The following is a 16,408-nucleotide window of genomic DNA, read 5'->3' on the forward strand; positions in this document are numbered from 1 at the left end:
CAAGCTGTTTTAATTGCTATTTATTAAAAAAACGTTTCTGTGTTTGAGGTCCACAAGGGTCCACAGGGTTAATAAAATAATTTTGTTGAAAGAGATGAAGAACTCTGGACTGAAAGAGAAGTCAAGGGGAGCTGTGACCTCTCGACTGATTGCAGTGGGGTTGTCGTCTAGCATTGGACAAATCATTTTCAACGCATATTTGTTGTTTATTTCTGAGAAATGGGAAAAATCAGTTATTATTTGGAAAAGTAATTTAACTTTTTTTCATGGAAAAAAAAAGTCACTTAATGAATTCAGCAATATTACATTATTTACCCATTTTGAGTTTGTTGACGTTAGCAACAGTCCTCATTCATTTTTTTAATTATATGGTCATTTTAAGTGTTACAAACATAGATAATATACTTTAAATTAGGAAAATGTGTCAGATTACTCTAAAATACTTGTTGGATAACGCTCAAGTCGTGTTGTATTAATAAAAGCTATGGATTGTACTCTTGAGCACTATCTGTCATTTATTTCAAACATTTTTTATTTCAGGGTTTTCCAGAGTTCCTTGATGATGAGATTGTCAGTGTTCCTGATGCCAAGTACACAAAAGGAGAATTTCAGGTGTGTGTGAGGTCAATAAAAAGGCGTGCTATGGTTTTAACCCACATTTTAAATCTTTTCGCTTTTCGAAAATGTATTCACCACATTATATTCCAAATAAAAATTTCACGTTTATAAAATGTACTTTAATTGAAAGATGCATTCTTATTCAAAGTACAACAAAAAAAACAAGCTATGTTTATGTGTCTAACTGAATATTTCAACGTTAAGAATCCATATAAAGAGTGATGGGTAAAATTTAACATCCTTTTGGCTTTATCCATTTATTCTACTGGTCATGAAAGGTGTCTTAAAATAGAATATTTGACGGATCAATGTCAAACCTACATCTGTCCCCTGACAGCATCTCAGTAAAATGGTATCAACTTTAAATCTCACCGGCCGCTGAAAAGTTTTGGTGAAACAATATTAGGCTTAAATCCTTTTTTTTTTTTTCTCCAACAGTGCAAATTTATAGCAGCATTATGTTCTCCCTTCAACTATCAACCTGCCCAGGTGTTCAAATACTGCTTGTTCACATTGATTGAGCGTCTTTTGTGAACGAAGAAGTCTAAAGAGAAATCGCTACATTTATTCAGAGGAACCATTATCCATTGCAAGAAAAGGGAACAGCAGGCCTTGTCAAATTGGATTGTCGGAAAAAAAAAACGAACAAAAGCGAACAACATTTGCTGCCTCCAGGTGTAAAGGCAGATTTGTCCTATGGTGCGAAAGTGTTTCACAACTGTTTGTTTCAGGTTGTGATGCAGCTGGTGCGTCTGCTCCCTGATGGCCACCGGATGAAGAAAGAGGTTGACATGGCGCTGGATTCCGTTAGCGAGACCATGACCCCCATGCATTATCACCTGAGGGAGATCATCATCTGCACATACAGACAGGTATGTTGACCTCTTTATCCTGAAGAATCCATTGGTGCTATGAGATTGTAATTACCTTGGTTTGACAATATAGTGAGACAGATGGTTGTAAGTGTGTTGACGTCTAAACAAGATGAGTTCAGCTGTTTCTTTTCTGTGCTGTGTGGCTCATTAAAATGTGCATATCCAACCCTACAAAGCTCTTTATGTGCCCATCTTGGTATATAACGTGTATACTAGCATTTTATATACATTTTACTGGAAAAAAAACTAAGTTAACCATTGCTATTTTATCTGTTGTGGCAAGATTGTCTCATTTGGTAAACCCGGTTGACCCATAATCCAATGGTTGGTAGTTCCAATCCTGCCTCATGTCACGCTGAATGATTGTTTTTTAATGACCTAAAATGATCACACCCTTTGTAAAATGTCGGTTACCCACTATTATTTTATCAGCTCCCTTTTCCATTGCTATTTCTGTGGCAACTAAAGCCATTACATCAGTCTGTCTACTACTCTGGTTGTTATCATTACTCTTGTATTAGTATTTTTATTATTATTTTATAATTTCTTCTATTTCTGTCCATACCGATGATTCTAAAACGACTTTAGTTACTATTTATATTAATTAAATCAAATGCGATTAATCGTTCAGCCCTAGTAATAAGGTGAAAACATGGTCATGATGAGGGACGTACTGCATCTTGGAAGATTCAACATTTGAAACATGCGAGTGAGTCAGGAGAGTTGGGTTTTCACTTGAGTTGAACTTCAAAAGTCTTTGAAACCAGCACAGTATGACGATGATTGACTGCGGCTGCACTTTCCCTCCTGCCCTGTAGATGGAGTTAATTACTTGCTCTCTCAGTCAGATTCTTGCCAATCTGAGAAATCCCAGCGTGGTGCCCAGTCCCGCAGCTGAGTAGTGGAAAAATAATTGTGGTGGCATAGAACTTATCACTGAAGCTCCGTAGAATTCCTCTGGGCCTTAACTGACAGCAGCAGAGATAATTGAGCGAGCAGAAGTCGCCGCCTGCCAGCTCTGAGCAGGGTTTTGAGTCCATGCTGTGCGAAGTCCTAACAATATGGCACACTTCATTCAAATCCTGGACACATGAAGCCACGTTATTTACGAGCGGGGAGCCGTGTGTTGCTGCAACGTATTACAAATCTTTAGGACCCTTCAGGACCACGTCCACAAGTGCCTGTACTTCTGTTTATCCATTTAGTAACAGAGACCGCAATGATCTCTCCTCTGTGCGCTGTCAGCTGTCCTCTGGCAGCGAGAGGCACCCGGCTCTGTCTCCGGCACATAAATGGACTCATTGTCTCACAAACTCTGAATTTATCCGTCACCTTTGTATGCTTCGGGAAAATGTCTAGCTTTGACGCTGGCGCACATTTCTCCGTTTTCTGCTGCAAATCAGATCCTCGATTACTCGAAACGTGAAATTATTTGAATCAAAGGTGATGTTGGAGCTGCCGCTCTGGTGACATGTTCCAGTTGTGCCGGTCATTTTTCTGCACTTACCTCTGGTAAAAATAAGAGGGAGGATCAATGACTGGAGAGGTGAGACTCAGGAAAATAGACAGAAAAAGCGTATCTTTTCGAGAGTTATTGAAGCAATGGAATTGTTTATATTTTGTATCGATTATCACACATATTGTGCTCATATTGAAGCCAGACAGTAGTGCCAGACTCCACCATAGAAGAAGTGGACATTTAAAGCTATGATATTTATTTTAGGGGTGTCAATGTTTAATTTTGTTAAAGAAAATTCGACATGCGTAACCGAAGCTTCTAACCGTCGTGTAACCAGTTACACAAAGCAGATTTATGATCTTCGATATGCAATCTTTCTATTAAAGTTGTGATGTATAACAACTAGAAGGTCTCGATTGAAATACCTCTGACCTATTCCATTGCAGCCCTTCCACCAGCAAAAACATTTATTCTTTTACACCCAGTTAAATAAAGGGCTGTTATAGGCTTAACTTTTCTTCTTAATTTAATGCATTTTTCCAGACCATCCAGGGCTCTTAAAATCCTTTAATTCTCTAAAGATTCCACAGTGCGCCTTATAGATTATGGTTGTACTTTCTGACCTCAATGTGATAGAAGGTGCTTGTTGGTAAATATTGGTAAACTATGAAGCAGCACCACGAGTCACCGTAGTATTACTCCACGGTTTTCATAGTATTACGTCGCAAATCACCGTAGTATTACTCTGTGAGACTACTGACTATGGAGCCTCGCTCAGGAACGCCAAGCCTCAGTACATATATTTTTGTAATTAAACACTGTTTATGAATAAAATCAGTGTAATCTTTGTATCTTTAAACAATCGTTCATAAAAACTTGTGAGCCGTCGCTGTCACTTCACGCATACAAGCCTCATTGGTCAACAGCAGCTCTGCGTCACTTGCAGGTATGTACAGTATATATATATATATATATATATATATATATATATATTGGTGATAAATGAATGCGGAAGAGGAGGAAGAGAGAAAAAAAGTTTTGAATGGTTATTGATTTCTAGACGTTTCGTTCACAGTCCTAATTAATTTCTATCAAACGGTGAATAAGAGTTCAAACGGAAATCTCCATGTTCATTTTTAGAATGTAATTTAGCCTCTAATAAATAAAAATACTCTACTGCGAGAGGCTCATAACAAGACACTTCCATGCCATTTGCATTTTGTTCGCAATTAGTTTTGGCAATATGTGATCTTTAACACTTGCTAAAAAACATCCTGTTCACAGGTCATGATATCAGCTTGTAATGAGCAACTTCTTGCTGAACGTCGAACCCGTATTGAACAGGTGTTTAAAGCTCTTATGAGCCACAAGAAGCTTGTGATTGAAGTTAAATTGTAGTCTATGTGCGATCCATTTACTGTAAATCAACTAACACTATAAGAAAAAAAGTCTGTTGTACCTTTGCGAGAAATATGAAAATGTTTATTAGGCATCGAAATGAATTTCATTTGGATATTAAGCTGCGAAAATCTAAATTTCCTCAAAGTATTTTATTTTCTGAGTTTTAAACCAATTTGTTTGTGTCACTTGAGTAGAGGTGACATCCAGAAGCTCCAGCATTGAGCTAACTTGCCCTTTAACCCTTCCAGTGTACACCCTGCTTCTCCCCGTGTTCCCCTTTTAGCCTTTCCCCTCTTCCTCGAACCAGCAGGCGCGTTGATAAATGGAGCCAGATGTTCGGGCCCCCCTCTTCTCCGCTCTTAGTTAGGCCTCTTCCTCACCCCTTTAGAAGCACCAACGTCCTCTTTGACAGTGGTTGGAAAATGTGTCTTTGATAGAGAAAAAATATATTTACACTGGGACCTGAACCGTCCGCAAGCTCCCGCAGGGGCCAAGAGAGAGGGGGGGAAGGAAGAGGGGAAGACAGGGGGCGACGTTTCTGCTCAAAGTCTCCTTCAATCCTGTCCACAGTACAGATGCAACCTTTTTTTTCTTCTTAACCTTAAGACTTGGAATGAGAAGAGCCAGAGGATGCTTCTAGACACTGTGTATGTGAATCTGCAGGTGACGTTTTTTTTAGTCTAGTCCTATATTAATGTGTTCAGTCGCCTGAGACCCCCGGGGTCTGGATAGAAGTGGATGTGATACACTGAGAAATGGCAGGTATTGCATAAGGTTGTCTCTCCTATCATCTTTTCCTCAATGGTTTGTCCAGTGGGTTGAGTGAAATGTGCGGTAAGTGCGTGGAACTGATTGGTAGGTCCAATAGGAAGGCCCCCGTGGTTTGGATGGGGTGGTGGAAAATATTCTGGAGCAGAGGAGAAAGATGTGGGCAGGTTTTTTTTTTTGTTAGACAGAAGGATCGCACTCGCAAAAGTCTCACTGCACACTCTTGGAATGAGTGACTCTTCAAGACACAAAAGACACAAAACATGTTGTAATGTATGTTTCTCAGGTTATGATGGTAAATATAAAAAAAATATATGTTCAAATAATTTTCCACTTAAAGAAAATTGCTTGCTTCACAGTCTACTTACAGAACATTATGTGACTCACGCAAGCTTTGAACAATACTAGACCCCCGTGAATATCTTACGTCGACAATAAATGTGGAACGTATATACGGTCGGTACTTTTTTGAAGGTTACAGGATGTGCTTCAAAGAATGAAAAAAAAAAAAAGAAAAAAGAAGTATTGTATTGTGGTCAAATTATTTAATATGTATATTTGTAATTTAACTTCACATTGACATTCCTGCCACTGATGACAGTTGTTGTATATACATGTTTATTTATGGATGGTGTTGCTCACGCAGGTGAAGATTCAAAGTGCAAATAGGCGTGTGAAAGAGTGAATGAATGAGTGTGTGTTGGAGGGGGGGGGGCACTGTTTATAGGCAGCTGTCACCAGTCAGTAACTATTCATGTGCTCATTTATTTTCAGGAAGTTTCCACAGACCGACTGTGCTCGTTCACATTGAATCACTGTTGCCAAGGCTCAGAAAAACTCTTCTGTCATCTGTCAGAGTTGAAGTCTAAGGAATAATACATTTTTAAAAAAACGCTGTTCACCACCATTCGTTCAAAACATTTTTTCTTTTTTCTTTCCAAATATGAAAGTTTAATAAATCTGACAAATGTTAATTTGCTCAACTTTTTAAAATGTATTTCAGAATCCATTCATTGGGAAAAAGAGAAGAATCCAGAAGGTTTTAAAGCGAGTTTTGGGAACTGAAGAAAGATCTTGGAGAAGAAATGAAACGTATTCTAAAAATTCTACATATTCCAGTTGCCTCGCAATCTCAATGTCCTTAAGAAAAAAAGTTTTATTATTCTAAAGTTGGTTTCATATTCATTTTTTAAAAATCTGCAAAAATATTGAGCTCCTTGTCTTCTATTTCACTCCTTATGTTCTTAAGTGCCACAGGGTGAAGAACAAAGCCTTTACAAAATTCCCTTTTCCTCCTGGAGATCCATGTAGTTTGTAACTAAATGACATCTGGAGTTTCATGATAATGGATTTTTCTGTTGCAAATCTAGGCATAGATACTTAATTATGACATTTTTAGTGTCACATGTCTAAAAAAAAACCTCAAAGGGTCATTAGACGGAAGATTTGATTTTGTTGTGTAAAGTGTTGTTTCGTGATGCAGATTATTGTTGTTTTTGGTCGTCATCAGTGAGTCGAACTTATTTGAATCGTAACGTTCATGATGACTCACGTGTCAGATGGAGATCTGACTCTCAATTCAACAGTGATGTATCGATGTTTATCCCAATATTCCGGGTTCATATCAAGTCAAGACATCAAAATGGTGTCTCAGAATATCTTGTGGTGGAACAAGGAAGTCAAATCTGAAATCATTTTTCACTCAGTTTAAATTCAACAGTACCAGCTTTGTGGTTGAGAGAGATCATTTCATACTAAATATTCATGCCCAGTTCACAGCTGTGTCACAGGCCCTTCAACGGGCGAGTATGTAATCGAAGCAGAACACGTCACTCGTCGGGGGCAGAAGGTTGTTTAAAACTTCACATTTTTCTAAATTGGTCTAGAAATGGTTTAAATGTCGGTCGTGTCAAGACAGGATGACATCCTATTGACTTTCCTGGTGGTGTCATTCTCCGTTAGTGAGCTGCTTCTGGGATTCTTTTTTAATGTTCCATTTCCATTTTCTGATCCTTACACTGCAGCATTCATCATAATTACCATCATACTTCTCCTCACCCAACAATGAACCTAAATTATAATCATGCCAGTGCCGTGTTGACTCCGACTTGCAACCTGCAACATTTAAATGTAATTGCAGCCGTTCTGTAACGGCGTCGCATCTGGGAAGTGATTTACTTCTCCTCATCTTGGATTGTTTACGTTATTATATTCCACAACAACGCTTCTTTGCAAGCAATGTTCCTTTTTAACAGTTGATACAAATGTGCTACCTTTTTGTTTTAACAATCTAAAAAATAACTATTGGTGAAATTAAATGACCCATATCTTAGCTGGTTGTCATATAGAGTCGGTGTTCCTGGATAATGTACTTCACTCTAACAGGGGATTCTGAGAAAACCCACTGAATACTGACATGCTCTCGATTGTCATTATGAGAAATCGGATTGTTTTTTTTGTAACCTACTAAAATGGTTGCACTCAAAGTCTATTCTAGTCTATAGTAAATGACTGCATTCAAATAACTATCAAATTTAGAGTGAGAAACATTATAATTGTGACTCTAAACTCACTATTTATAATGAGTCATTTAAATCTGAGCTGAACGTGAAACATTTTTTGTACAAACGTAAGAAAAAGAGACCGTTTAAGTTTTAAGTAGTTAATTTTGTTTTTATTTCAACATAACCCCCCCCCCCCCCCCCCCCCCCTCATGATGCACAACGCTCCCTGTATGTGCTGACTCGACCGCCACTGTGTCTGTCCCTCTTTACCCTGAATAACTGGACTGCCCTAGGCTGACCTTTGCCCTGACCCATCGGTGGCGCCCCCACCAATTCTACCAACCACCATTTCGGACCTGCTTATAGTGTCTGCTATTTCCTGCCGCCACACACTAAAGCTGTCAATGCCGCTGGCCCACAGACCAGAAATAACCACCTCAGAAACCACGTAGGAGTATCTTGCTCGTGCCCCCAGTAGCTGTGCCTGTGGCCTCTGACCAATGCTTCTTCAAGAATAAGGCCCCCACCCTTTTTGTGTCAAAATGACACTGCTATATTTTGACATAAATACTAACTATGCATGACTATGAATAAGTCATGACTGGTGGATTTTCACAATGCTGCTGCAGGAAAACGTGTCGCTTCCAAATCCAAATGGATGCAGCGAGATCTTGTCGCTCCTCCATCAATACAGGCTTGACACTAAAATATGACTGACGGCATTCCTCGTTCGGTCCCTCTTCTGCCCTCTGAAGTGCAGCTCTTGTGGAATGTTCTCGGTCCGTTGTCTGCCAATAAACCTTGTCCGAGAAGAGGGGACGGCAGTAATTTGGCGAGTGACTCATGTGGGGTCCGACCCCCACGTCCAGCTAAAATTGTTTGAACATAAAACGTGTCACAGTTTGTTGTGAATAGAGTTGCAAACATAGTTCAGGGTCCCCATGATGACCCACTGTTGTGTGAGGCGTTTGGACATGGCAGTGTCAGATGTGGGCCACAAGGCAAAAAAAGAAAGATGGAAATAAGGTCTTTGACATGGGTCAGGATGGGAAACCTTTTGAGCTTGGTCTACAGGGTATGGTCTCTGTAGAGCACTATTATAATAAAATAAATGTAGATCTCTAAATATAGAGTAAACTTAGAATGGAAAGTTAATACAATATTCAGGATAAATACCATTCTACAAAATGATTTTCAATATGTTTGTAAAGTGAATGGATAGCAGTTCAAATCGGTAACATCTGCAGCACAATATATTATTAAACATAAATATAACATGGAATAATGTCGCATACATAGACAACAATGTTCTTATCGTACACCCTCTTTCTAAACTACTGTTCTACATTTTCCTTTTGCAACTTTGACTATTAAAGGGCAGCTCTGTCTGTGGCTCGACACATGATGGATTCTGTGTCAGAGAGGAGTCGCTGGCCAAACTTAGGCACAGAAGTAACCATTGAGGTAAATGTGGGAACTTATTCCATAGCCTTTCACCAGATTGATGAGGTCTGTCTCCTCCCGTGGCTTTGGCAATCTGCTCTCGACGACCTAAACCATCTTTAAAACTTGCCTCTTTATCATTGTTCCAAACTCCTAAGTTGTGGATTGAAAGCAGAAGCAGTGGTTACACTTAGGTTGTGATTTTGAAAGTGTTCTTTCATTTTGCCTTTCTTTCAAGGACCGTGCAGAAGCTGGAAAAAAAAAAAAAAAAAGTCCAGCTGCAGAAGCCGTTAATGTAAAGCTTCTCCGACCCCTCCTCTCTCTCTCTGTGTTTGCTTCTCGGTTATTCTGCTGGCTTTTATAAGAGGCAAACTTGGCACCGTCTTGATTCATTAAGACCAGCTCTGCTGCTTGACTTCTGATGTAGCTGTTCCACCTCTACTACCAGCCTTCTGAGTGGCCATCTCTTATTAGTGTATTAGTTTTTACATTAGCTGTTATGCTAGTGTGATATGTAGCAACTGTTTCAATATAGACCCTACAATAAATGACACAAATGACGGTTCCAGCAGTAGAAAAGTTATGAGATTTGCTGAACCTCATTGTATATTCTTCATTTTTAGAACATCACAACGTGTTTCTGGTCCATTCATGTTGTAAAGGTCCACAGTCACACATCTACGAGGCACGTTGTGGAAGTCGTATGTTTTTTTGTTTTTTTTGTCAGTTTATAGTCTGCTTCTTAAAAAATGAGTGCAGAACAGCTGTGCTTGGAGAATGTCTTCCAGTGGCCGTCTCTAAATTGAGCCGAAGCCCGAGAGGCAGGGCTTGGAACAAACCTTTGTACACAAATCTACTTACTTACTTACTTACTTACTTATATGAATTATTACTTGAGGATAAGGATGATTTGAACTAAAAAAAGACACCATCCACTAGGGAGTTATTTGGTTAAAAGTTGTATTTGCCCCTTCACCTGCTACTGATGTGTTGATTAAGTGATTTAACACTGCATGTCATCGATCCCGGAATTCTCCCCCTCCAAGGGACTCGTTGTATAAACAAAGCGGGCGTGATTACAGCTGGCTGGAAAGGTGAAGCCATTATTACATTATAATGGACTCCGCTCTTGTAACCTCTCGTTCGGCGATATTGTTAGACGGTGGAGAACTTTATAAAGTAATAAGTTCAAAACATGGTCATGATGATGGACTTGTGTATCTTGGAGAGGAAGACGTCGACATTTGAAACATGTGAGTGAGTCAGGAGAGTTGGGTTTTCACATTAGTTCATTTTACAAATTTGATAACCCAACCAAGAGTTTTTTACAAACAGAAACGCACTGATGAGTTCAATAGAGTCCATTATCTATTTAATACGCACTTAAATCAACACATTAGTTGACCTTTAAGGCTTATTATAAACTCTTCAGAAGTCCTTGTAATCTTGTCTTTTCATTTGAACCTAAATGTGTGATCTTAAACTCAATGGTACATTCCAAACATACAATTTATGATTTGAAACATCTTACATGCACCATTGTATGATCTTTAACTGTGATCAGATAAAAAAAATGATGAATGTATTTATTAATTTTGGTAGTTTTATTTAACTATATATATATATATATATATATATATATATATAGCAGTTACGTTCAGAAATTCCAATAAAGACTCCTTAAGAACTGTCTTACACAAGTGCATCTGCATATTTATTTTTATTCATATTTATTTTTAACTGTGAACTTGTTGTTTTGCTTAAGAAGCTCTTTATTAATGTTTACACTTGGCTTTTCTGTACTCTGAAAATATGTATTTATTGTGTCACCGCACTATAATTTGGAACTTCAAGGCTCCAGTCACAGCAATGTTTGTGCCTCTTCGCTGAAGCAACCGAAAAATCAGCATGTGTTGGACTTGTAGTTGTCCGGAGTCAAGGAGCCCCCTGTCCCCTTCTGACAGGTTGTGGTTTGGTTCAGGATTTGAGCAGGAGGTGTTCTCTCTGCTCTGATGAATGACCGCTTGTGCTAACCTGGGTGAGAACGGGCCAATATGGATCGGCCCCTTTACCCCGACAAACCTCATCAGCTGGTAATTGGCACCATATGTCAAGGTTGACGGAGCCCCTCCATGATGTGCCCTTCACAGTACAGAACTTCATCCAACTGCACCTACTGAAAAGGTCAAATCCACGACGGTTCCATATTCCTTAGACGCAGCACATGCTGCATGTTTTACCTTTAATCTCAGCTGCACCTGAAGAAGCAAACACACATCCAACGGGAGATTATATTCAAATAAGTAATACAATTTATTTTGCAGAACAAATTAAGTAGGGTTTAAGGGATTTGGTACAGACTTACACACCTGGGAAAGAAAATCACAAACTAGACTTAACACGGCAACTAATCACGGCATCAGCAAATAAAATGATTAACCTTTAAAACATTTTTTTTTTTTTTTTTTTTTTCTTTAAGGGAAATGTCAAATCAATACATGATGTATTGATTTGTTAATCTGTATAAACAAAGTAAGTTTTTAATCAACTTGTATTCCTTATCTGCCTAAGGCTCCAGACGTTAATGAGTGAAAATAAAATGCTGCAATAAATCATCAGTATTCTTGGAGTCAAAGCCATGAAAATTCAAATGGAATTGTGTTATGAAAACTCTAAACGACAAATACACAAGGTGATGTATATAACCTTATAGTAATGTATGTAAGTAGGTGTGTTTTATGATCTTGAATGCATTCCGTGCATGTGAATGTGCTTCGACAGATTACTCGATCCGCCAGTCTTCGCGATGATGATCTTTTTTCTTATGTTGCATCGTTAAATTTACATCAACCTCCAGTGCCTAGTGATTTGTAGATCTATGGAAGCGAACCCCGTCTTTCAACAATATGGTCAATCACCGCCTGGTTTATTACGTCTTGATCATGTGATTAACCTCTGGATATCGAAACTTGACATCGGAAGACAAACCATGTTGCGATACCCAACACTAGCGAAGTATTTTGGTCGGTTCCTCCAAAGAACCGGAGTTGGGTTGTACTAAAATATTGTTGTGGCGACCACGTGGTTTCAATATAATATAATACTAGGAAAAAGTGAACCATTCCAATGACCTGTCCTGAATACTCTTATTTAAAGTATGGAATGCCATTCTTCTGGTCTCAACCCTGGCTGGTTCAAAAAGGGGGCACGATTTTGCTCTTTGGAAGTGTGAGTTATGTAATCTAATCTGGTTTGAGTAAGCTCTGCTCTGGGCCGGTGCACAGATTACTGCCAAGATTTCCGTACACTACAGTAACACATTGGGTGGGTGTGGGGGGGGGGGTGATGGGTGCACGGGGTGATTGGGTTAATCGGTGGTCAGCAGAAATTTCACCACCGGGAAAGAAAAAAGGTGTTGTTTTTCCTCTGCGTTCTTCTCTGTGATGATAAACAGACGGTCCGCTGGTCTGTTTTCTCCCACTCAGCTGCAGATGCTTTGGAAAGCCTGACTCCGACCGAGGCTGCTCGGGAGCCGACAGGAAAAGCCACTCATTCCCCGACTCACTGTTGCGTCATCGAGCTCTAAAATGAAAGTCCAGTGATGGTCCTCCACACATTTTTTTTTAAAGGATCCCAGCGAGTTCGTAAAGCGCCCATCACCATCTGAACAGGAATGAGAAGATTGTTAACTGCCCTTCCAGATTTTCTGCAAACGTGAGCAGATACTGCTGCGACCACAGATCATTCATCGACTGCAAACCAGTCTGTCTGCAGAAAATTGCATTTGCCAGCTCATTGAGCAATGTTTTCTTGCCTGCCGATGGCATGCAGACTCCAAGGCAAACAAACACACAGCTGGTAGACAGACCTTCACACTTCACGCATGGATTTACTTAAAAAATAGAAACGGCCCAAGAATGTTTCAGCCGTGTGACCCAATACAACAATTTTAACCCTGGTTAACTCTTACAAAAGTGATGACCCACTGCCTGATCTGATCATGATTATAAAGGAACGGATTTTAAATTATGTGAGAGACCAAAGTAGTGGAAAAGGAAACTACATGGTAGTTTGCCTCAGGTGACTTTTAATGAACTGGTCCAGTTTGCCAGGAAATAAACACCAGTCCAGCAGTCATGCTACCCTTCCCCCCACTTATCTGGAGTCAGGTCACTGAGTCTTTCACAAGACTTCTCCTCCAGTGATGTGTATCCTTAAACGTCCTTATCCCGGTGTCCACGCCACCTCATCTGACTCCTCTCAATGCAGGGCAGCGGTGGCGACTCTTTCCTGAGCCTCAACCCGTAGGCGTCCTTCGCAGGGAACTCATTACAGCCACTTGACCCTGTTGTGGTTTTTCCTCTCAACCCACGGATATTGACGAAAACAGAGGCTCAGAACTTTGATCAACCGGCGTTTAAAATCCACCACAACAGATTTTTTGCAGCGTCCCGAGTGATGCCTTTCAATCTCCTGTTTCACATACACATTTTTACAAATATGGTGTAGCTAAGAAATAGTTGTGTCAAACCGGGCAAAGACTTTTTACTCACCCCAATGTGAAGGTTTAATCAAAGATTTCAAAGAAGACAAAAGGGAGTGAGTTGATAATGATGTTGACCTTTGATACGATGGATGTGTCAAGAAATAAAGAGAAATGTTCTTTGCTTTTCACAGATAAAAAGCGGAAAGTCCGAGAAGGAGTGTGAGCAGATGCTTTTAAAGAGCTTGCAGTATTTGGAGCGCTACATTTACCTCATTCTCTTCAACACTTATCTGCACCTCGAGAAGAAAGACTCCTGGCAGCGACCCTTCACTGTGTGGATGGAACAGGTAATTATGTTTGTCCCGTTTTCTTTTTTTACTCTGTCTTCCATTTGTCTATCCTCCAATCTATGAAAGAATAATAAAATGTTTTGGGGAAATACGTACGGTTAATATTTAGAAAAAAGCTACTGACTTCTAAAATTAAAACATCATTTACAAGGCAGTAACAAACATGTGTTTTTTTGCAATTGTATCCAAGTTCTTGACCAGAAATTAGAAGAAATCTTTTCGCATGCTTCCACATAAATCTTAGGGACCGATCCTGGTATCGGACCAATCCAGTCTCTCAACGACGGATTGGGTATCAGGAAAAAATAGCAGTTTTATGGACACGATCCAGCCAATGTAACTCTGTGTTTGTGCTGAAGTTGCACACTGGTCACGCCGCAAGATTCTACAACACTAAATGAATTAAGCATCTAAAGAAGCTCTAGGCCATGGAATAGGAGAATATGAAGAAACAAAAAAAGCACTACGAAGAAGAAGAAACAGAAAAAGTGCTTTAATTTATTTAGATGGTCCTTTAAGGGGTCGAATATGAGTGGTTTTGTGGCCGTGTTTAATTTTTTCAAATCCTGGTTCTGTATGCCTTAATTATTCCTTCTGGAATTTTTTGTTCACTTGAAGAGCCTGAATGTGTATAGTATGTTGTTAGAAAGGCTGTTTTTTTTTTTTACTGGTTATGGGTAAACAAAGTCGATACTCAAAGCCCAGTTCTCAGTATTGGCACCATTACAATCTAATAACCGCATCCCTAATAAATGAAATAAAGTTTTCAACACTCGTGTTATTCGCCTGTTGTTGTTGCATTAATCGCTGCACCAGGTGTGCTCTACAGTGAAAGAAAAAGAAGAAGTTACTGCATTCCAAAGAAATTAGCAGTCTGTAAAGTAACAATTTACACAATGATAAGTAGTGTTGCAGTTGGTCATCAGGATAAACACTTAACAACAAGCTGTTGCCACAACACATTACATGCATTTTTCCTGTTAGCAAACATGTCACTTCACATCTCTGCTCCGTGGTTTTGAATGGAGCAAAGTCTTTGGATGTTTGTACGGTTGTCAAAAGTGAAGAAACGTTGTCAAGAGTGAAGAAAAGGTTGTGCATTTAGTGAACTGCCCTATGAACTGTAGTTTTTTTGTGTTGATATTGACTTAATTTACTAGAAAGAACATTTTGTTCCAAATCGTGGCCAAACTTCTTCAGATTGAGACGTCAACTCAGCTCTGTATACGTGCTGGGTTTCAACTCCAAGTGAACTATTGAGGAATGTTGCATCTCTTGTGAAAATGATTATAAACTTTTGGCTTCAAAAATTCAGAATTAAAAAAATTGCATCCATCAGTATCAAAGTCATCCTTATTCCACAATTATATGCAGCTGCAACACAAGTTATCATCTTAAATGAAAGTTTAAAGGTCAACTAATGTTTTTAAAGTCTGTCTTAAATAGATGTTGGAGCTTTATTGTGTCATCAGTATGTGTTTGTTTGTACAAAACTCTATTTTCATTGAAGTATCAACATTAAAAAATATGCTTAAGCCCCACCCACTGAAAACGGTGTTTTTCTGGAGATGCAATCTTTGGTGTGTCCCAAATCACACACTTCTGCACTTTAACTTACTTTTCAATACACAAGTGCTTTCACACTAAGCAGTGTGCGAAAATGAACAACACAACAACAATATTAACAGAATGACACACAACTTAATACAGTTATTAAGCCTCAGCTTTAGTTTTAAATGCTTTATGTTGACCCTTTGTGCATCAGGAAAATGAAATAAAAAATAAAAAAAGGAACTAAAAACAATTTAAAGTCCAAGATATTTTCTTGGCATTTGAAGAACTTTTCTCCTGTTTTTAATTACAGACACATTCAAAGGTACGAGAGCCTGTGAATCTTGTATCAAAATGTCATTCCAAAGAGCTCTCTGGCATTTATAGTTGAAGGTCCTCATTTAATTTCAAATGTCGACACGTTGGCGAAGGCTGTGCACCTTTAACCCTCCTATCATTCCTAATGTACATTTTTAAAGCACGTTTAAAGAAAAGGGGAAGAAGCTGTTTACAAGAATCTTTACACTCAATGTCAATGTTATATTGAAAAATTCACAAACTTTACTCTCACCCTCATGTCGCCTGAGGGTTGGGATTATTTTCAGCGTAATCTGTTCCTTTTTATAGAGTTATAGATGAAAATATACAGGATGTTCATTTTAATGTAGCGACTGATGCTCAGTTGTCTTTGTTTTCATCTTCGTCCAAAAAGACACTTAAAAACATCCAAATACCTCCATACTGCTCGTCTGTAATCTTGTATTGAAGCCTTAACATGTGGAATTGTTTGGAAAAAATTAAACAAGTGTATATTTTATGCAGCTAGGCCAGCTGTTGGGGTATTATCCTAAACCTCGATGATTTTATGCTCCAGCTGAGAGACTGGTGGCTTCAAACAAGTTTAAAATATACAGACTTGGCACGTTTTTTCGGAACAATATCAAATGTCGAGG

At 39.0% G+C, this 16,408-nt stretch overlaps 1 protein-coding gene across 3 annotated transcripts in view; it reads left to right on the forward strand.

The window, feature by feature from the left end:
• Positions 1 to 16,408, forward strand: part of pald1a (phosphatase domain containing paladin 1a) — a 46,097-nt gene that overhangs the window by 23,175 nt on the left and 6,514 nt on the right. For all 3 annotated transcript variants that reach the window (XM_087784293.1, XM_087784294.1, XM_087784292.1), the window contains 3 exons: positions 541 to 612; positions 1,350 to 1,490; positions 13,746 to 13,901. In XM_087784293.1, coding sequence (XP_087640419.1) covers positions 541 to 612; positions 1,350 to 1,490; positions 13,746 to 13,901 — 369 coding nt within the window. The remainder of the gene's footprint in view (positions 1 to 540; positions 613 to 1,349; positions 1,491 to 13,745; positions 13,902 to 16,408) is intronic.

The sequence above is a fragment of the Callionymus lyra genome, chromosome 2, assembly GCF_982586985.1.
Source record: "Callionymus lyra chromosome 2, fCalLyr1.hap1.1, whole genome shotgun sequence".
NCBI classification, from domain to species: domain Eukaryota; kingdom Metazoa; phylum Chordata; class Actinopteri; order Syngnathiformes; family Callionymidae; genus Callionymus; species Callionymus lyra.